The sequence below is a fragment of the Camelina sativa genome, chromosome 20, assembly GCF_000633955.1.
Source record: "Camelina sativa cultivar DH55 chromosome 20, Cs, whole genome shotgun sequence".
Classification (NCBI taxonomy): Eukaryota; Viridiplantae; Streptophyta; class Magnoliopsida; order Brassicales; family Brassicaceae; genus Camelina; species Camelina sativa.
The window spans coordinates 18,655,784-18,677,704 of NC_025704.1; the positions used below are offsets into that span (position 1 = coordinate 18,655,784).

The 21,921-nt window shown below is 36.0% G+C and overlaps 6 protein-coding genes and 2 non-coding genes across 10 annotated transcripts in view; 3 read left to right on the forward strand and 5 right to left on the reverse strand.

Moving 5' to 3' along the window:
• Positions 1 to 803, reverse strand: part of LOC104771190 (sm-like protein LSM4) — a 2,595-nt gene extending 1,792 nt beyond the window's left edge. The window contains exons 1-4 of the mRNA XM_010495679.2: positions 636 to 803; positions 476 to 518; positions 318 to 359; positions 36 to 134 (exon numbers count right to left, since the gene is read on the reverse strand). Coding sequence (XP_010493981.1) covers positions 36 to 134; positions 318 to 359; positions 476 to 478 — 144 coding nt within the window. The 5' untranslated portion in view covers positions 479 to 518; positions 636 to 803. The remainder of the gene's footprint in view (positions 1 to 35; positions 135 to 317; positions 360 to 475; positions 519 to 635) is intronic.
• Positions 945 to 1,016, forward strand: TRNAE-UUC. Its single transcript has one exon. It is a non-coding gene; the product is annotated as a tRNA-Glu (tRNA).
• LOC104771191 lies at positions 1,120 to 3,503 on the reverse strand. The gene is made up of 7 exons (XM_010495680.2): positions 2,960 to 3,503; positions 2,807 to 2,884; positions 2,580 to 2,722; positions 2,100 to 2,170; positions 1,891 to 1,986; positions 1,580 to 1,672; positions 1,120 to 1,435 (listed from the first exon to the last, which is right to left on the reverse strand). The coding sequence occupies exons 1-7, from the start codon at positions 3,401 to 3,403 to the stop codon at positions 1,350 to 1,352; spliced, it is 1,011 nt and encodes a 336-aa protein (XP_010493982.1). The 5' UTR covers positions 3,404 to 3,503; the 3' UTR covers positions 1,120 to 1,349.
• On the reverse strand, positions 11,669 to 12,172 carry LOC104771192 (protein RALF-like 22). The gene has a single exon (XM_010495682.1). It carries the CDS (start codon positions 12,045 to 12,047, stop codon positions 11,697 to 11,699), a length of 351 nt encoding a protein of 116 aa, XP_010493984.1. The 5' UTR covers positions 12,048 to 12,172; the 3' UTR covers positions 11,669 to 11,696.
• Positions 14,765 to 16,142, forward strand: LOC104771193 (40S ribosomal protein S21-2). The gene is made up of 4 exons (XM_010495683.2): positions 14,765 to 14,872; positions 15,320 to 15,412; positions 15,533 to 15,665; positions 15,924 to 16,142. The coding sequence occupies exons 2-4, from the start codon at positions 15,363 to 15,365 to the stop codon at positions 15,987 to 15,989; spliced, it is 249 nt and encodes an 82-aa protein (XP_010493985.1). The 5' UTR covers positions 14,765 to 14,872; positions 15,320 to 15,362; the 3' UTR covers positions 15,990 to 16,142.
• LOC104771194 (WAS/WASL-interacting protein family member 1-like) lies at positions 17,621 to 19,149 on the reverse strand. Its single transcript, XM_010495684.1, has 3 exons — positions 18,955 to 19,149; positions 18,777 to 18,852; positions 17,621 to 18,663 (listed from the first exon to the last, which is right to left on the reverse strand). Exons 1-3 carry the CDS (start codon positions 19,048 to 19,050, stop codon positions 17,798 to 17,800), a joined length of 1,038 nt encoding a protein of 345 aa, XP_010493986.1. The 5' UTR covers positions 19,051 to 19,149; the 3' UTR covers positions 17,621 to 17,797.
• On the reverse strand, positions 20,155 to 21,557 carry LOC104771195 (mediator of RNA polymerase II transcription subunit 7a-like). 3 transcript variants are annotated; one of them, XM_010495686.2, is made up of 6 exons: positions 21,410 to 21,557; positions 21,124 to 21,261; positions 20,953 to 21,025; positions 20,710 to 20,879; positions 20,561 to 20,634; positions 20,155 to 20,435 (listed from the first exon to the last, which is right to left on the reverse strand). In XM_010495686.2, the coding sequence occupies exons 2-6, from the start codon at positions 21,256 to 21,258 to the stop codon at positions 20,375 to 20,377; spliced, it is 513 nt and encodes a 170-aa protein (XP_010493988.1). In that variant the 5' UTR covers positions 21,259 to 21,261; positions 21,410 to 21,557; the 3' UTR covers positions 20,155 to 20,374. The 3 variants fall into 3 exon arrangements, with proteins under 3 accessions (XP_010493988.1, XP_010493987.1, XP_010493989.1); XM_010495685.2 differs by having other exon boundaries at positions 21,426 to 21,556; XM_010495687.2 differs by having other exon boundaries at positions 20,710 to 20,876; positions 21,426 to 21,555.
• Positions 21,639 to 21,710, forward strand: TRNAE-UUC. Its single transcript has one exon. It is a non-coding gene; the product is annotated as a tRNA-Glu (tRNA).

Below are 21,921 nucleotides of genomic sequence, written 5' to 3' on the forward strand. Positions count from 1 at the left end.
ATGAATCACCAAACAAAAGTAGAAAAAAAGACAACCTTTGATGTACAGATGACTTCACGCAGATGGATGTTCATCCAAGTATCACAATTCACCAAATGCCCATTGTAGGTCTCTCCATTCTTAAGCTCAACAAGCTACCAAAACAATTCAATCATCAAAAAGATGTAAACTTTTAAGCAATTGCACACAACTATCATAATGCAAAAAAAAAAAATATAAACACTTCAACGCAACATCTAAAATTTAAACAGTGCTAGCTCAAACTCAGCTCAATACAATAGACAAAATAAATAATCAAGGATGGAACTTTTACTTACCATAGGATGCCCTTGAGCAGTTTTGAGGAGCGAAAGAGGAAGCTAAACAAATCAAAACAAAACAAAAAAAAAAAAAGCTAGAGTCAGAATTTGAAATAATATTGAAAAAAAAAAAGACAGAACGAAGAAACAAACCCTAAGTCCATCAAGCAACTTACCATCTTCTCAGATTAGAAGCTTCAGGGATCCGTAAAAATAAACCTGAAAATACAAGATTAAACTCTATTCATAAGATGCGGAAGAACCAAATAAAGTAAAACAGAACAAAAAACCCTAGTTTGGCTACTTCAAAATATTCAAAACAAAAGGAGAAGAAACCTTGCTATATACTCGGTAGATCGGCTTCCTCTTCCACAAGAAGAAGAAAGCGATTGGAAGAAGAAAGAGAGATCGAAGGATTAGGGGGAGGCGACGAAACTTGGAAATCTGTTTGCTTTCTTCGACTTCTCTTTGACAGTGAGAGGGATTTCTAATGAATGAAATAATGAATCGAGCTCTTCCTTTTAGTTTTAGGTCAATGTGAAACTTTTAGTTATTTGCACTCGAGCCCCCTTAACTTTATAATAATTTCGTAGTTTCCTTGTATATTATGTTTAGATCTAAATATATACCAATTCATTCAACAAATCCGATGTCGTCCAGCGGTTAGGATATCTGGCTTTCACCCAGGAGACCCGGGTTCGATTCCCGGCATCGGAGCTTTTTTACTTTTATTTTGCCTGCCTGCCTGCTGTCTTTTACATACATACTACTAGTTAGTTTCACCAGCAGGCATCAGTTTCAAATGGTTAGTCTGGAGGAAAATAATAAATCTTTAATATGTTATTGATGAAATTAATTTACATCACCAATGTCACTTTGGATACAATTACCTAACACATTGTTAAAGCTATTTGCAACCCACAATACTTCACACCTGTCTAAATATTTGCAACCAACTGGAACGTTCTTGAGCTTAGACCATCGCCAGTAACTTATCTTAATCAAATTCTCGAATCAGACAACTGCGTAATCGCCAACGTCTAACTGGTTTCAGCACATGAAAAGCTGATAGTCAGGTTCCTGAGTAGTTCCGACATTCAAGTAATTGACATCAACTGCCGTTGTTCCCAAATCATCTGATGGAGAAAGATAAGACAGAAAAGTTACAATAGATCCTAATTCTGTAAGAGATTTTTGAGTGCATGTCTAATCAAATGTGATATACAATGAAGCAAATAGAGGATGAGTGAGATTAGACACGGCTTAGAGTTTGTTCAAACCTTCGTATATTGTTCTTACAAACTGAACATACTTAGGGATAAGATCTCGGTATATGATTCCATCTGGGCGTGCATCAAGCACCACAAGTACACCTATGGATCAATTAAACATTACAGTTGCTTCACGCGATTCAAAAGAACGTACCACAAGAGAAATTTCTGGAATGAACAAGAGTAGTCACAGATACGTGTTTGTACGAATCAAAAGGAATGTCAGACCGAAGGTCATGAAAGGAAAAGTGTTCAGATTTTTTTAGGAAAGTTAAATCTTTTTTATTACTCTCGGAGATGACAAGAGAAGTAAATGATACCTGGAGCAACCCAACCTGGACTAGAGTTGCTGGGTAACGGTGCAAGCCAGAGGATATTTCTCAAGTTCATTGAATCATCGTACGTCACATCAGATCCTAACACAAAAGAAGCTACAATTATAAAACTGAAGATTCAAGGAATTTATGTGACCATTTCTGTATTTCAATGCAAGAAAGATCACAGTCACATGGACAAGAACACAAATTACCTCTCTGGCAATATCCCATGTTGTAAGGAAACACTTTCTTGTCATAAGCTGGATACTCTTTAGCATGAAACCTACCATCAGCAAAAGATACTGATCAACAACACTAGCTAAAATCTAGTTCAACCTTGTAAGTATATTTCTAGAAACTTCTTCCATAAACCATTACTTATGTTCAACTTCTAGAAATATTGCAACAAGGGTGATAAGTCATAAACCATTCTTTATTTACTGATCATGAACTGTTGGTTACATATAAGAACAAAAGAGAACGAACCAAAGTCTAAAGGCTCCCACAATTAACTAAATGGTAAAGACCTCCTTAATTTGTTTTCCACCTTCCTTACTTCTACTATTCCAGTGCCTATCAAAGGGTCTCAATTCTTTACACGGGATTCAAACTGAATTCAGTAACAGAACATGATCCTTCCTTGTTAATATGTCAAGTGTGTAATGCATATTAAGAAGACAAAGAAGACTTACAGTATCCCAAGGCGTCCAGTATCTGAGGCAAGAAACAGGTGACCATGGAACAAATCATATCTAGTCAGTGACACATTCAAGCCAACACTAGGTCCCCTAGATTCAATTAGTTGAAACAAGAACTCGAAATATGAGTTCACTTCCTGTTCACCAGCATCATCAATAAGATCATGAGATTTAAAAAAAAAAAAACACACCAATACTGATTCAAAAAAATAGCTTTATACCTCTGCTATAAAGTGACGACCATATGGAGTTCTTGTGAGCTGACATTTATCTTTTCTTGATCGTTCAACATTAGGAACCTACAGCACGTAAACCGAGTTTAAACCAATTCAATTCAACGACAATATCCACAATCTAACGAACAAAGAACAAACCGGGATCATTTTGGGATCGAGAGTTCGCTGGATTGAACCGGGATCACCACCGGAATCAACAGCGAGACGAGCAAGCTCCAGAATCGGCTCCGGTGGCCACCAGATAAGAGAATTCTCCTCTTCAACCTTGCTCAGCCTCTCAACGGCTTCGATTTTACCTGAACAGAGTCCAGTGCGAAGCGAACATCGTCCGAATTCGGGTTTAGGTTTATCCAGTTTGAAAGGGACGAGGAATCTGAGACACGATTTGATATCTCGAGATACGATTGGGTTGAGGGACGACGCGGCGTAGGATGGTCCGAGAACAGAGATAAGATCGTCGGCGGTGGCTTTTGGCAACGACGACGGAGTATGGGAAAGGGAATGGAGTTTGAAGGACGAAGCTGCTGCGATGGAGAAGGAGAAGAAAATGGTGAAACGAAGAGGTATGTACGAATTCACCATCGTCGCGTCCTTCCTCTGATTCTTTGGTGAATCCACATTTATCTTTGAAATTGGAGAATAGAGAGAAAAAGACAGTTAGGTAGAGTGAGCAAATTTGATTTTTCGTTAATCAAAGAAGCCATTAATTAGGGACAACCGGACAAGCAATCAAATGCGTATCTTCTTTATTTCATTTATTGTAGCCCATTAAAGAAACCCGTTAAGAGGTACTAAGGCCCGACCCACTAAAGTACGATCTTATCATCTTGTTTTTTTTTTTTTTTTTTTTTTTTTTTTTTTTTTTTTGAAAAACTGTGAATATCATATTAAAATATGTAGGGGTTAATTTTTCAAAAATGAGAGAAAGGGCGATTGAGAATGCGATTTTTCAGACGGTTATTTTCTGGTTTTCGAATTTCAAATCCGTCCCCTGGAGAGCGGTTTGTGACAGTTGCGCCGGCGTCGTGGAGCAGTTCCTCCACGTCTCGATGGTGGTTATCTCCACGAAGCACTTTTATCTTCATGATGCTCATGGGACGGTTATTACTCGAACCTATCTCTATAAAAGCCTCCTGAGAGATCATCACAAGATACACAATTCTATCCCGATATCAGCAATTACAACCTTCCCACTCCGTTATTACAGTGTTTTTTTCTTATGGCTGATAATCTGAGAAGAGCGGTCCAAGACATCAATTTGGGAGCGGATGATGCCCCTGTTGCAATTCTGGCGGATGTTGTTGCTGTTGCAGCGGCGGAAACCCGGTTCATCCTCATGGGTCGTCCTGTCATGCCTTGTCGTCAAAACCTACGCTCTATCATTGCATCGATGCCTCGAATCTGGGGTCAGGCTGGATTGATTCATGGCCGAATTGTGGCTGGCAATAACTTCCAATTCATCTTCCCGACTGAAGAAGAACTTGAATTGGTTCTCCGCCGCGGTCCTTGGGCCTTCAATGATCGTATGCTGGTTCTTCAGCGATGGTTCCCGAATGACAATCCACCTCTAATGGATTTCATTCCCTTCTGGATTCAAATCCGTGGCATCCCCTTTCAGTATCTTAATCGTGAGGTCATTTCCTACATTGGTCGTTCAATTGGTAACCTCATGGATGTGGACTATGATGCTAAAGCGGCTGCTCGTGTGGAGTTTGTACGAGTACAGATTCATTGGGATATTCATCTCCCTCTCCAGTTCCAGAGGCATTTCCAATTCTGCACTGGTGTCAATACTCTCCTGCGATTCAGATTTGAAAGGCTCCGTGGCTTCTGCGAAGTTTGTGGTATGTTAACTCATGATACTGGAGCGTGTATCTTGCAAAATGGAGGAGATGAACCTCATGAAGACCCTGATGATGATGAAGGTTTCCCACCTGTTGGTCATCCACATGGGGCTGTGATATCCGTGAGTTAGATGAGGAGGAACAAGTCGAAGCTGACCAAAGAAATGAGCTAATGCAAAATGTTGAAGTCCAAGAGGAAGCTATCAATGATGAAGACCCCCAACATGATGATGTTGACCCTGGCAATCACACAATGAATGAGCCTCCTAATGCTCACAACCAACAACACTCGAAGATCCTAACTGCTGAAGACTCGAAGGCAAATGGTAAGCGTAAGCGAGAAGATTATCTTGAGTACACAGAAAGGCCAGAAAGCTCTGCACGCATGGATGTTGGAGACTATGCGACCATCTCGGGAGACAACTTATCTCCCCAACGACTTGAAGGAGGCGCGGTGGGCCCTGAACCACCATTTCCCCCACGAGGACAACCGCTTGGAACTGTAGAGGACTGGGCAATGACCTCGCAGTTCGACGTCTCAAGGAGATTAAGAAAATTTATTCTCCAGACATCATATGCCTAATGGAAACAAAGCAAGGAGATGATGCAGTCAGGTCTGTGTGTGCTGAGTTAGGGTATGACCGTGTAGTAACAGTTCCCCCTGTAGGTTTAAGTGGTGGCATAGCTCTTCTATGGCATAGTAATATTTATGTTTCAGTTCTTTTTCAATCCCCAAATCTTGTAGACACTTATGTTAAAATTAATGGATTTGGTTTCTATTTGTCTTGTGTATATGGCAATCCAAATCCATCTCTTAGACACTTGATTTGGGAAAGATTGGAGAGAATTGCAGTAAATAGAACTGGTCCATGGATGACTATAGGAGATTTTAATGAAATCAGGGGTAACCATGAAAAGAGAGGTGGCCCTGCTCGTCCTGAGAGTTCTTTTGCAGAGTTTAGAAATATGATTCAGGCTTGTGACTTTCATGATTTGAAACATCATGGTGATCCTTTCTCATGGTCAGGCAAACGCTATTCACATGATGTAGCATGCTGTCTAGATAGAACAATGGCCAATAATGAATGGCTAGCCCAATTTCCAGCTTCTCATACTGAATTTTTGGAGCTCATTGAGAGTGATCATAGACCGGTTATCACCACCATAACTAATGATTTTAACCCCAGGAGAGGTCAGTTTTATTATGACAATAGATTGTCAAATAGAGATGGGTTTAGTGCAGTAGTGAACCAAGGTTGGAACCGTAGTAACCAGGGGAATATTACCAACTTAAGTAACAGGTTGCGAGCTTGTAGAAAAGCAATATCTCAATGGAAACGCTGCAACAGATCAAATTCAAGAGAGGAGATCACAGTTCTGAAATCGCTGATAGACAAAGCACATTCTGATAGAGCTCTGACACGACAAATACAGAATCTTCGACAGAAATTATCGTCTGCTTATGCAAATGAGGAAGAATTTTGGCGAGTTAAGAGTAGAAAACAATAGATGTCCTCTGGAGACCGTAACACAAAGTATTTCTTTGCTACTGCCAAGAGTCATACGGCCAGGAACAGATTATATTCTATTCTTGATGATATGGGAAATGAGCACTGCGGAGATTCAGATATAGGCTCTGTAGCACAGCAATATTTCACCAATCTCTTCAAGAGTGAATTGTCACCAAAGAACAACCACTATCACGTTTTCCATGACTTCGAATCCAGAGTAACAACAGAGATGAATGAAGATCTTATGAAACCTGTTACTGAAGAGGAAATACAGAGTGCGATATTTGCTATAGGAGCCACAAAAGCTCCTGGACCTGATGGGTTTACTGGAGGTTTTTATCAACATTTTTGGGAGACAACATTTTTGAGCAATCATTCATGAGGTCAATGAGTTTTTCACCAACGGGGCTTTTGATACATCACTCAACCATACTAATATCTGCCTAATTCCAAAAACAGAAGGTGCCCGACATATGAGTGAATTCAGGCTGATAGCTCTCTGCAATGTTAGCTACAAAATCATATCCAAAATCTTGGTATCAAGACTCAAAGAGCAACTGAATGCCATCATATCTGAAGAACAAGCAGCCTTTATACCAGGAAGAGTCATTACAGACAATGTGCTCATAGCACATGAACTTATTCATGCCCTCAAAGTTAAACGGCGATGTGCAAACTCTTTTCTAGCAATCAAGACGGACATCACGAAGGCCTATGATAGATTGGAGTGGGATTTCTTACAAGAAACGATGTTCAGATTTTGGTTTGATACTAAGTGGATTCAATGGATTATGACATGTGTTCGTACACCAACTTTCTCGGTTAACATCAATGGTAATCCCCAAGGCTTTATTCAACCTGAGAGAGGAATACGCCAAGGTGATCCGCTATCACCATACCTTTTTATTCTCTGCGCTGAAGTTCTGAGCCATTTGATGAAGAGAGCTGAGCGGAAAGAAGAAATTCGAGGAATCAAGATCAGTAATGGTAGTCCTCCAATCACTCACCTTCTATTTGCTGATGACTCTCTGTTCTTCTGCCAAGCTAACCTAGGCTCCTGCATGGCAATCAAAGAAATCCTAACACAATATGAGAGAGCATCAGGACAGCAAGTAAATGTCAGGAAATCAGCCATAACGTTTGGAAACAGGGTTAGTGAATCAACCAAAACACGGTTAAGACGGTTCCTGCAAATACACAATGAGGGAGGTTGTGGTAAATATTTGGGGCTTCCAGAACAGTTTGGACGCAAGAAGATTGAACTTTTCCAATACATTATCGAGAATGTTCGGGGTAAGACAAAAGGCTGGAGTAACAAATTCCTCTCCCAAGGTGGTAAGGAGATTCTTCTGAAAGCCATTGCAATTGCCATGCCAGTCTATACCATGAATTGTTTTAAACTCCCTAAAGGTATTTGTGAAGATATTGAAAGAGTAATCGCACACTACTGGTGGAACTCTCAACAACAAGGAAAGGCAACACACTGGGTAGCATGGGACCGTATGAAATATTCAAAAAAGGAGGGAGGACTTGGCTTTCGAGATATAGAGAAATTCAATGAGGCGTTATTAGCGAAACAAGCCTGGAGAATCCTACAAAACCCCAATAGTCTGCTGTCGCGTGTTATGAGAGGAAGATATTTTACAAATTCGTGTATCCTCAATGCCAACAGGGGAGTTCAGCCTTCTTTCGGTTGGCAGTCAATTCTACTTGGACGAGATTTACTAAGGAAAGGTTTACGGTACATTGTTGGTGATGGACATCAAATACAAACCTGGACAGATCCTTGGCTTCCTATTCCCCCCCCCCCCCACGGCCACCACGGAAAGCTCCTATAACCTTTTGGACGACACCCCTACTATAGAAGATCTCTTACTTCCTGATAAAAGTGGCTGGAATGTTCCATTGGTACAAAACAGAGTCCATGTAGACGATGTTACTACGATCCTATCAATCAAGACTAGTAGGTGGCAACACAATGATTATCTAGGATGGCACTATACAAAAAATGGTTTATATACTGTGAAATCAGGTTATTGGCTTGCTACTCATCATCCGGATCTACCTGTTGATGTTCGTCCACCAGACGGAGATCCTTTGCTCAAGAGTGAAATCTGGAGAATTAGAACTCCACCAAAGTTTAAACACTTCTTATGGCGTCTACTTTCAAATGCTTTGGCTACAGGAGCTGAACTAGATCGGAGACATATATCATCAGATGACTACTGCAAACGTTGTACTATAGAGATAGAAACCACAGAACATCTCTTTTTCACGTGTCCACACGCACAACAAATATGGCGTGCTTCAGCTATTCCAATCCATTGCCTATTTGACCCTGCAGCTCTGTTGAAGTTAAGATAAGAAGGATCTTTGATTTCCACAAACACCGTAGAATTTATGATCGACAATCGCATCTTCCATTTTGGATACTGTGGAAACTATGGACAAGCAGGAATAAGTTAACTTTCCAGAACCTGAACAAGAGTTGGCAAAGTGATCTTAGAGAAGCAAAACAGGAGACAGAGGAATGGGTATCTTTAGGTTCCAATCAGTCACACAACCAGTCTCAAGTCACTGTTAACAACCATGGAGCTTTTCAACGTTCACAGAGTCAAATATGGAAGAAACCTCCAATGGATTGGGTTAAGTGTAATTATGATGGAAGCTTTTTAGATGGTAACCGACGAGCAACTGCTGCCTGGTTAATCCGAGATGATAGAGGTGGTTTTAAAGAAGCGGGCCAACAGACTGGAATGATAGTATCGACAGCCCTTGAAGCTGAATGCCAAAGTCTCTGCCTTGCAATGCAACAGTCATGGCTGAGTGGATATAGAAAGGTGATCTTTGAAGGTGACAGTCAGTTTTTGGTTCAATACTTACATGAGAATAAAACTCGGTTTGACATATACAATTGGCTTGAAGAGATCAAAGAATGGGCATCATGTTTTGAATCCGTTGAATTTAAGTGGACTGCACGCGAAGCAAATACTCTTGCGGATAAGCTAGCTAAAGATCAAAATAATGCAGCAACAGACCGAAGAATTTATTTAACTATTCCAGTTTGTATCCAGGCTATTTACAACTCTATAACAACTCTTCATAATTAATGCAATTTTCGTGTTAAAAAAAAAATATGTAGGGGTTGGTTATATATGAGTTTAACCTATAGGTTGTAACCTTGCCAAAATAAAAATAAAAACAAAATAACAATGATCATCAAATTCTATGTTGACTTCCTAACAAAATAGATAATGTCTTCTACATCGCGTCGGTTTAAAATTAATATAACAAAATATAATTATATATTTTTAAAGGTAAAATCATAAGAGTCCTGAAAAGCTTTCGGTTTTGCCTCGCGATAGTGGTATTCGAGACTTCCCTATCGATGTCACTAAAGAGTGTCAGGGGGGAAGGAGAGAGCCATCGTTTTCATTATCATATTTTCAATCAGTTTTATCAAACACAACTTTGGTTATAGTAGTCTAATAATCTGCAACAAGATTGAAAGATTTTAAATTTACGTTCTGTCATTTTAGAACTAATTAATGTTGTGAAAAATACCAAAACAAATCTTATTATGATCCAAAACGAAAAAAAAAAAAAAAGATTTCGAACGAGTAAAAAGTATCTTATTACAAAACATCTCACGCAAATATACAAATCCCCTTTATAATAAAACGGAAGTACACAACATTGTTTTGTAGACTTTATAATTTTAATAAGTTGGTTACAAATAGGTTATATATTAATTGATAGATTAACTAGTTACAAGTTAAATAGTGGGTGCAACTTTAATCTATTTACGAAAATCTTAAAAAAAATATTCTAAAAAATCATTTGATATCATCTAACTTACCATATTAATTTCTTTTATTGAATTATTCATATTAAAATCTTTTGATATCTAAATTAACATATTAATTTGTTAATTATCATTATACTTCACCTCTCATTTTTATATATGAGTCTATTTTGTGAAACAAATAAATTATCATATTATTTATTATAACTAAAAAATAGTTTTATTTCCAGATATACCATAAGTTGAATTTTTAAAAACAAATATAAATTGTTCAATTTATAAAATATTTAAGCTTTAGTAATATTTTTTTAAATAATATCTATTGAATTAAAAAAATTACTGAGTAACGAGTCAAAATTTCAATATTTAAATTTAATTTCATATTTTTTTTAATTATATAATTTTATATAATATAATAAATTTTAAATATTTTATTTTGAAATATTTTTAAAATATTGAAACTTGATATAAAAGTTCGAAACTGTAAACACTCTAAAATGATTTGTTATAGCAATGTGAGTAATATGTCACTATAATATGAAAGAATTTCAAAAATTCAAGAATATTAAAACAAAAAGTATAATAATATATTAAATTACTCATAATATAATAATTCGCTTTTTAAAAACCAAATTTACAAAATTATGTCTTATAATGACATTAAAATCATGATGTAGAATATACATTGTTGAAATAACTTCACATACATAAACTAATACAAGAAATTAAAATTTTATTTTAAAATATAAAATATACAAAATTTTGTATAAAATAAAATTAACCATTGTTATAGCACAGGTTTATCTAGAATCATTAACATATAAAACCTACAAAATATGTCTCTTTTTTCAAGCCATCATATTTAGTATATGATTTTATTGCATAATGTTTTATTCAAAAAACTTTTAAAAACAATCACATAAATTAGATTTTATATAAAAATTACAATATAAATAAAATGAATTTCAACCCGGGCTTTAGCATAATACTATAATCCAAATACATATATATCTGTTCGATTCAATATAAATGTTTTTTGGTATTTTTTACATGAATTTTATATACTAATTTTTATTTTGTATATCCTTAAAATATTGTGGATTCTTAAACTTAGGTTTCGTTTTACATTTTTTTTTTATAAGAGAAAAGTATATATTCTCATATCAACTTAACATGTAATTTAAAAAAACTACACATATGTAATATATATATATATATATATATATCTCGATTTATGTTTATAAATACATGAGTAATTGATTAAATTAATATGACCATGAAATAATTTTCTTTATTCATGTTTGGTGTTAGGCCCTGATATGGCCCCCCATGTTTACCAGATAATGAGATAAACCAACATGCCACCGACAACCAAACAAAGAAACGACACAATTCTGCTTTTAATAATTCTTTCCGACTCATGTACATGTAATAACGAAGAGCATCTTCATAAATACACGCATCTGTATGTATAATTTATAACGAGACTTTGTTTAACAAATGACAATGAAACCAAAATCTCCACAAGTGAAGTAAATTACATACATATGTATAAAATATATCCAAACANAAAAAAAAAAAAAAAAAAAAAAAAAAAAAAAAAAAAAAAAAAAAAAAAAAAAAAAAAAAAAAAAAAAAAAAAAAAAAAAAAAAAACGAACAAGGTAAAAAAAAAAAGAGGACAGGAACGAGAAAGGTAAAACAGTAAATTCCAATTTAACGTCTGCACCTCGTGATTTTGCTGCATCCGCGGCTGTAAGGGTTAGCCTGAGCGCCGCGTTTACAGTTGTAGTAAGACGCACCGCGTCGAGAACAAGGAACATTGTTCTTCCTCATTGCACCGTAGCTTACGTACTTCTTGGAAGCTAAAATGCGCCTGCTGATCTCAGAATCGAATTCGAACTCTTCATCTTCGGCTATACAGTCCGCGATTGATCCTTTGCATTCAGAAGAGGTTCCGGTTCGCACCACGAACCCCAAAGAGTCTTCGTATCCACCTGCTTCAACGGCCACGGTCACGATCAAGAGAATCGTAACGACGACGTAGATTATACGAGAGTTCACCATTTTTCCTTACAAAACCTTCTGACTGAATCAGAGGTTTGTCAAACTCTTTGTCGTCTTTGAGTTTTACAGCTGAAGACAACAAGGCTCTAGCTAGCTGTGGTCTTTAGGCTCTTATAAATCAATAATATTTACGGAAACACCATCACTTTTGGTTTTGATACGTGTATGATTTTGATATTTAAGTTATACTTTTTATTCGGTATGTTTTCTTATAAACAATTCAAAAGTTGACTTGTAGCATTCGATATGTAATATTTCATAGGTTAAACCTGTAATATTTCAAAAGTTAAACTTCAATTTAAAAGGTATATATATATATATATTAAATGTAATGGATCAAGGGGGTTAATTGTTTTTTATATATTTTCTGTTAGTGGTTTGGCTTTAATAGACTAGTTTAAATTTTATGATGAATACAATAGCATAAGTAAATTAGTGAGCATCATATAATACAATTGCTCTAGTTAATTGACGAGTGGTGAGATATATATATATATATATAATATATAGCTTTCGTCAACACTATATAGACATGCATGTTCCAAAACATAATAATTAGCAGTTTCATAATTTCTTATCAAATTAGAAGTATTCTATAAAATGCTACAAAAACGTGTAAAGAATAAGATCACTAGTGTTAAAATGCAAAAAAACGGTGAGTGCTTCAATTTTGGTAAAACAGCCGACAATGTAGATAATGGCAGAACTATTTACTACGTAGTAGAACCATATACGGGGATTGTTCTGGTTGGTTTGTATTCAAAAAGGCACAAAACCTTTATATATCTCCATCGGCCGGACAAATGATGAAATTGTATGAACTAGGCAACTAGCTAGAGGAACTACGAAGCATGAGAAAGGGAGACGGCATCATCCACCCTACACCGACCGACGTTTGATGAATAACCGTTTAAATTAGAACTATTGGTACGCGGGCCTTCCGCTCATATTTCTTTAAAAACAAAGTTGAAGACGTGTAGATCACTCCTCCCAAACACCGGCACCTACGTAACTTCACGATCGTCACTACTCCACTAGTCTTGACATTTACTTTTCTTTTTTTAAAAGGCCCAAGTAAACGGAATTCTATGTAAATATCTACATTTATTTATAAAGAAATACTTATAATGTCTATATGTATGTGTGTAAACATATGTGCATTATTGTATCATATATGTTACGTGTGTGTGTATTAATTTGTTAATCAAAGTCCACCGGATGGTTGAGTCGTGGTGGTTGTATTTGGGCTCGGCCAGAGTTGGGATTTTGACTCCAGTTGAAAATCCATACACATCAACCTTTTAAAAAAAAAAAAAAAAATTGGAATCTACATCAATCAGAGAGTTACGAATAGCTTGTCTTTTTTCTTTGTATAATTGTCGTATAACCTAATCTTTAAAATTTGAAAGATTGACGTTAATAATTGGCGTCAGTACAGAAGAGACGCGGCGCATAACATGCGATGCTACCGTCGTTACAAACAAAATGGGTTTAATCACACAGATCACTTTGCGCGTTAGCCATTTGCCCAAATACCAACTGTCCACTTAACCAATGATTATNTTTTTTTTTTTTTTTTTTTTTTTGTCTTTGTTTCTTACATACTCTAATGTTCTTCATAAAAGAAGTTTCTTAATGCAATCTATTAATAATTTAATATCAATGTACAGAATGTTAACGAACTAATGAGAAAACATTGTATATGATTATTGAGTAATGATTAAAATGTGACGTTATGATATGTTCAGAAGAACCAGAAAATAATTAGGAGAATTTAGTTTATAATTGGAATTTAAAAGAGTACAACGACGATTTGATAGTTATTTACATTCAGCAATTGCGTAATCTCTTTTTCTTTTCTTGGTCTTGTTAAAACTCCCATAGACACAAACAAATTATTTACCGACACAATTTTGACCAAGGCAAAACAAATTAGAGTACCAAAGTCAAAGATATGGAGAATCTTGTATTTTTCCACCTTTTAAGAAAGTGGCATAAAGGAACAAACTGTATCATGTTTGACTTTGTCTGTCTCCTCAAACGATATGGAGCGTCAAAGTCCAACTGCACTGGATTTTGAGGTTAGCAAGCGATAGTTCTGTATTTAGTTAGGCATAAGTTAATTATACTTTTTTTCTATATACAAAGAAAAGTGAATTGATATTTGACAATACAAACATGCAGAGATGAAATGCAAAACTTCAAAATCAACAATCAAACTTCTAGAAGTTTGGTTTGGTTGTTTGTTTATGCTTATCTTAGACAAATAAACCAACAGTGTCTAGTGACCAAGTTCAAATAAACCAACAGTGACTTGCTTCACCGAAAGAGTATTAGCATTTTTTTTTTTTTTTTAAATATAGAATATTAGCATTTTTTTTCATGATACATACTTAGAGGAAGTTGAAAGAAACAAGAAAAACGTTTTTTTTTTTTTTTTTTTTTTTTCTTTCATTTCTCATCGAACAAATGTAAGAAAAAAACGAATAAGTTAGCATGTAACGCCAATGTATATCCGCAATTAGTGTGGATCTAATTTGGCTTTATGGATTGCTAAATTTTTAATAAATGCGGGTCGAAAGAAAAAGAAAAAGAAAAATGACATGTTCACTAGTTTACTTATACTACACAAACCTCGGAAGTCGAAACAAAACAAGGCAAAGCTAATTAAGTCATAACAGGCCATTTTAAGGAAGCTAGCAACATGGGCCTCCTAAGCCCATAAGAAAATTTAGGGTTTTTGGTAACCCTAAGTATAAACGCTATGTCTCCTCCATCGTTTCTCTCCCGTTGCCGCACTTGCTTTTCGCTTCTCCGCCTCAGAGGTAAACTAGTCTATCTCCCTCTTTTACTTCATCATCTCCTTTCTCTGATTTCGTTTCTACGCCATTGTATTCTCGTTTTTTACGATCTGTTTATGTGTAAAGAAATCTTCTTTGTGGAAACTGTTCGAATCGTAGTTTTCGTACCCTCGATTTATAAAATTTCTGTGATTCTCTATACATTTCACGCGGATTTAGCCGATGTATAGTTTCGCTGATGATTAGGGATAGAATCATTAAGGGTCATGATAGTGAATCTGTGGTTTTGGTAAACCCTAGAGCTCTAGAGTGCTATAAATCACATAGNTTTTTTTTTTTTTTTTTTTTTTGTTGGGTTTGGTTGCTCTTATTCTGTTTTAGTGTAACTTCTTTGAAATGCTGGATCGTTGTGGTTTTGAATCCCTTAGATGGACTAGTAGCCTGCCTAACATAAGATGTTATGTTTTCTAGTCTTTGGATTTAGATTCGTCTATTCGTCAAGCTAATCTTCAAGATGCAAAACGAAGAGGGTCAAGTCACAGAGCTCTACATTCCTAGGAAATGGTAATTGAACATTTTTTTCTTCAGTTTTGGTCGATGTTATTGATTGATTCTTAGGTCTCTCATAGAGCTAAAACAAAACTAAGAAAGATTGGTTTTTGTTTGTTTGATTGACTTATACAGCTCTGCTACTAACCGGTTGATCACATCCAAGGATCATGCCTCTGTGCAGCTCAACATTGGTCATTTAGATGCTGATGGCGTCTACACTGGACAATTCACCACCTTTGCTCTATGCGGTTTCGTCCGTGCCCAGGTTTGTGACAACACACTTTTACCTATAGTCTTATGTATTCTTGTGTTCTCAATTCGTCAATACTTGTTCTCCTGCTTCCTGTTCATGTCGACTTTGTTTATTTATGAGATTGCATCTTTCCGATTTGTTAGCTTTAGGATTACCTTCCTTTAGGAGATTAAGATAGAACATCCTCCTCCTCCTCCTAGACAAACACTCTAATATAGCTAATCTTTCTCTCGAGACTGTTAATTTAATTAACGATGTATTTGATTGCAGGGAGATGCAGACAGTGGTGTTGACAGGCTGTGGCAGAAGAAGAAGGTCGAAGCCAAACAAAACTAAGATCTTTAAGCTGTCTTTAAATTTCTTGTCCTTTTTGTTTTCTGAAAGATTATCTCTCATACTGAAGTAATGATTTTGGCTTGAGTCTTGGAACTTATTGCTTTTTTGTGCGCGATTGTCTTCTTCTAATTTTCCTCCAGTACGTACGATATAGCATCTCCTGTTTCTCGACCCTTTAGATCATTGCAAAGCTTTGGATTTCGTGGCCTCCTTATCATTCGCACAGTAAATACTAAATAGATTGAATACACTATAACCGTCGTAGGCCATATCACTAGATCCTTGTGAAAGAATATGCCAAATATTCTTATTCAGTTTTGTAACAGAGAGATATTAATTGCTGTAATCTAGGATGATCTCACACTGTTGTAACTAACATCTCTTTATATACTCTTGTAAGTATGATGAATAAATCAAGAGAATTATTCAGACTTTCACCTTGTCCTACAATTAATCAATTTGGTACTTGGATTAGATTTGATTGGACCCAAATACGAAATTCACAAGTAGCCATCGATCTGCTCTTGAACTCTTCGTAGAAGGCTTCTGTCTCATTTAAAAAATATATCCGACTTCCGTTTCATCTTTACAAGATCTATTATTATTATACACACACTAAGGATTGCTGCTCTCTTTGTTAATCTAGTTTGTAATTATGACGTCGTACGTAGTCACCATTTGTTTCCATCCTTTTATGCAATCTTGGGCATAAAACACATAAGAGATGACTTATTGTCATAACTTTCTCTGTTCTCTTCTAAATGCGTTATCGACTTATCCTGAATTTTGGTTTTAATAACTAGAATCAGATTCTCTTCGGTCGGTTCTATCTTAACCCTTTATTAAAGAACTAAGGAATCACTGTAAATGTTTTAATTACGTCTGTGTAATATATGTAACGATTATAATTTCACATGTCAGTTGTTTAATTGTTTATTATTAGGACAAAAGTTTGTGTTAAACTAAAACATGTAAGACCAATATAACAATTCGAATCCTAAGGGACACTATTTACATATTCTTTGCCATCAAATATGCTTTCTGAATTCTGCTTGAAAGCAACATCTCATAACCCACAAATTTTTATCTTGCTTTATCGTTTATTCTTATTCCCTTTCAGCTTAAAAATCTCTCTTTTTCCTTTAAAGATTTATTCCTCTCCCAAGTCCAATTATTCTTCTCAATTTTATTCTAAATTTTGCACCCAAAATATAGTATGATATTCCAAACTAGTACCTCACTTCACCATTTCACAATAAATTTATACAGAAAAATACCGCATGTTTTCTACAAGTTTTGTCTTTCCCAAAAAGAAAAAAAGACTACAAGTTTTGTAGAATCTTAATTTTACTATTATTAGACGTCTCTACACATTATTAGACGTCTCTACACATTAATTTTCTTACAATATATGTCATTTTCAATAATTGTTTTTTTTTTTTTGCATTAGTGATGACTTTGTTTGGGTTATGGAATATTATCAGCTAGAGAATCGTATTTTATGTCCATGAAAAGATTTATTTTCCATTAATGTACAGTTTCTTATTATTTTACAAGAATATATTTACTTAAATACGAAATTTATATGTGTTTTTTTTTTCTTTTTTTTTAATTTATATGTGTTTATAATATGTAAAATTTCATTCTGCCGAATACCTTTATTCAAAGTAAATATTTAATTTAATTTTAACTACTGTGGTTGTTTACGTAAATGCCCCTCTAATAACACAACGTTCGGCATTTTACAAGATGACCACTTGAAGCCTAATTACGTCAATTTGCTTTTGAAAAACCTAAACCAATCAAAATCACATAACGCAACAAGAGTTTGGATTGCCTTCGCTGAGTGCCTCAAACGACTCCGACGGCTGAGATCTATACGAATAAAACTCGGGCGGTGGAGATTCGTATCCCGTGTCCACGTACTCATAAGAATAATACGACGTCGGATGGATAGGAGTAGCCGCGTAATACGACGCCGTCTCGTTCCCACCGTTACTCGGCCCGTGTGCCGTGTTGTAGCTCACCGTATAAGACGGCGCCGTTTGAGTCTGCTGGGTGTGATAAAACGAAGGAGGCGGCGGTCCTGGACCATACATTTGTTGTGGATGGTGACGTGGAGGACTATGAACCGTCGGATACGGATTCTGCTGATGATATTGAGGAGGTCCGTGAATTATGTGATGATCTGGTGGAGCAGAGTATATCACTGTCTCTGGCGGTCCATCGTTTTGCGGCGGACCACCACCACCAGGTCCGCCACCGCCACCTTCAATCACCACCGTCGTGTTGCCTGAGCTTTTCTTCTTCTTTTTCTTTTTCTTCTTCTTCTTCGGAGCTCCATCTCCTTGAGGTTGAGGTTGTCCGTTTACAAACGTCACAACTTGTTTCACCTGATCACAGTTTCCTCCTCCTCCACCACCACCACCTCCGCCGTCTCCGCCGCTGTTGTTGTTGTTTTCGTCGTCCTCATCTCCACTGGTTTTTTCATCTTTTGCTTTCCTCTCTCTCTGATAATTATTACAATCGTTGTTAATGTTGTTCTCCATTGACGTAGGCCATAGCTCGGCGTGTCTACCGGCTTTCATGATCTTCTTGATTAAAACCTCCGGCTCTACGTTTCCCATCACCGTTACTTTTTGTTGCTTCACGTCGATATTTGTTGTATATACTCCTAAGAAATCATTTTAGCCATAACATGATTATTAGTAAAGAGAATAAAACAAAAATGATGAACGTAACACACATATATATGAAGAGATCACTGGAAGAGATAATATTAATTACCATCGATTTTGCTTAATATTTTCTTGATTTTTCTCTTGCATCCTTCGCAATGGATAGAAACTCTCAAAACCCATGTCTAAAACAAAAACAAGAAGAAAAAAATTAATAAATCTTGAAGAAGAAGAAGAAGAAGAAATAAATTGATTATTATATATGTAAGAAAAATGATCGAGCTTACGGTGTATCTAAGAGGTTCAGGGTAATCTTCAAAAACAATATGTCTCTGATCTTCTTGTCTTGTGTCTGTTTTGATATTCTCTGTTCCTAAATCCATTGGAGAGAAAGAAGAAAGAGGAAGACGAAGCAAAGGGGGAGAGGGAATCGATGCAACTTCATGTGTAATATAGTACTAGTAACGAAGTCATCGATTCTATTGGGACTCCTTTAGCTGATAATATTCTCTAATATTTACCTTTTTTAAAAAAGATTATAAAATTCTCTACTTTTTCATTTAAAATACTTGTGGAGAGATATTTTCAGAAAACATGTTAAATTATCAAGTCTGGTCTTTTTGGGCTAGTTATACTTCGTTTACGATTAAAATGAGTAAAAATATATTTTCATATATTATGTTACCACAAGCAAAAATATATATGGTGTGACATTCACACACATCCACCACATCACCACAATCCTTCAGTTTTATTTTCAACCATGATTTACGAGTAGAGATGTCAATTGGTCTCTAAAACCATGGGCTGTCCGGTCCAAATTAATTTGGACTAGTTTTGGTTATTACCAAATTTAAAACGGTCAAATGGGCCTAAAACCAATTTAACCCATTTATATATGGTCTAAACTAGTTTGGACGTGCACTGTCCAATAATCCTAAAAAATTAGGGTTTTTACTATTTGGGGGATATTTTTTTTTTTTATTTCGCCGCTTCTCTCTTTCTTCGTGTATTTATGAGTATTATAAGTTTATTATGAGTGTATTATGAATTTATAAATCTTTAGCTTTATAATTATGAGTTTATAAATCTTTAGCTTTATAATTATGAGTTTATGAGATTATGAATTTTGCTTCAATCTGCAACCAATGGACAGACCAATTGGTCATGGTCCTATTTGGTTTGGACATATTTGGGTGTGGGTGTATTTCGGTCTTGACACATAAATGACCATAAATTGTATGTGTCCAAATGGACATGCCCATTTGGTTATGGACAAACCAATTTACAACCCTATTTACGAGTACCTGATCCTTTGGAACATCACAACAGGTTTTTTTTTTTCTTTTCAATTTTGAGTTATAATATGTAAGAAATATGATTAGGAAGTTTTCCCACCGAAGTCTTCAATAAAATTAATCGTTTGACACTAACTTCATAACGAAATTTGGCAGCCAAATGTTTTCTTCCAATGAGAAAAGTAAATAAATATAAATTGCGAGGTGCACGCACCATCGAGTACAATTTACCCATATGTCTTTCGGCGAAATGCAGCTCCTCAAAACAACGGAACTGAGATGTTTTTTTGTTTGTAGCTTACATACATTATAATTGTCGATTGCCATGCTAAACATGGTGTGGTGTCAACAATCAAAATCAGTTTACAGGGTCAATAAAGGACATGGGTAAAAGGAAACAAACAATACTCTATTGTCCATCTAAAGTGACGAAAGCATCCTTGAGAAGTCGTTGTGCTTCTTCTCTCCTCCTGCACACACAACCAAAAACATCAAACAGACCCATAAGAACTAGAAACCAACAAGCTTCTGAGGGAATCTTTATCAGATTGATGATATTGGCACAACATTAAGCAGAAAGCATATACAAACAAACCTCTTAATGTCCTCCACAGCTTGCTTTCTCTGTTGAATTTGAAGTTCCATAATATGAATAAGCGTAGCTCTCGCCTAGACAACAAAGTAAAAGATAAGCAACAAAAAAAGATGAGATTAAATTTGAAAGAAGAAGAGATCTTCCCATACTTGGTGAGGCCTCAAGGAATTGAGAAGGTGATGCAAATTCTTGAAGATTGAAGAAATGTCACCAATCCTCTTTGCATATTGAGAAGGTCTATCAACAAGAACATCAGCAAGCTCCAATATATGTAACTGAAGTTCTCTATTCAGCGACCTGAGTTCCTTCTTGTAATCTACTATCGCAAAGATAAAAAATTTCAAAAAATTTGGGGGATTAGGCAAAAGCCATAGAATGACATTACAACATACCAACAACATTTGAATCCTTGGGATAAAGTTGAGGCACTCCTTGTTCTTCTAAGCTTGGAAGCACATCCTCTGTCTAACACACCACCAAAAGTTTGGAAAATGTTAAAAAAAAAACCCCATAAAGATGAAGAAGAAGATTAAAGAGGGGGGAAATGTGAAGGGGAAACTCACAGTATAGTTGCCTCCGAAACAAACGTAAGTGCCTTCAATGGGAGGAGGAGGTTCAGGAGCAGAGTTAGGGTTTTCTGAGTAATCCTTGTAGAGTCTGTAATATGGAGGAGCAGGCGGATACGTAGCTGTAGCCATTCTCTACATATCCAAATTCAAACATAAGGTTCCTAAAATTAGGTGTTTCTAATCGAAGCAACGAACGATTCAATCCCAAATCTAAAGACTTCAATCGAATGATTCTGGGTGAAAATTGTAACAAATTGAAAGGGAGAAACTGAGGTTTTACATCGACACAAACGAACCTTCTTCGCTGGGAAACAGCTTGAGAGGATGGTCGGACTCTAGCTGATTACAACATTCAGAAGGAGTCAACTCTTCTCACTTGGTTCTTCGTCTTCGTGGTGGAAGCTTCTATGCTTTTGTGATCTGATTAAAACCTCAAGTAAACCTGAAAATATTTAACCATCCATAAACGGAAGTAGAATACAATAGAGAAGAACAGGTCTTACAACAAATCCGATGTCGTCCAGCGGTTAGGATATCTGGCTTTCACCCAGGAGACCCGGGTTCGATTCCCGGCATCGGAGCTTTTTTAATTTTTCCTCTCTCTGCTGTCTCAACGGCTTCGATTTTACCTGAACAGAGTTTAGTTCCAAGCGAACATCGTCCAAATTCGGGTTTAGATTTAACCGGTATAAAAGGGACGAGAGAAGTTTAACCGGTATGAAAGGGAAAAGTTGAAAGTTTAGGTTTTTTTACCTGAGAAAAAAATTAATATACACAGTAATGGAATTAATT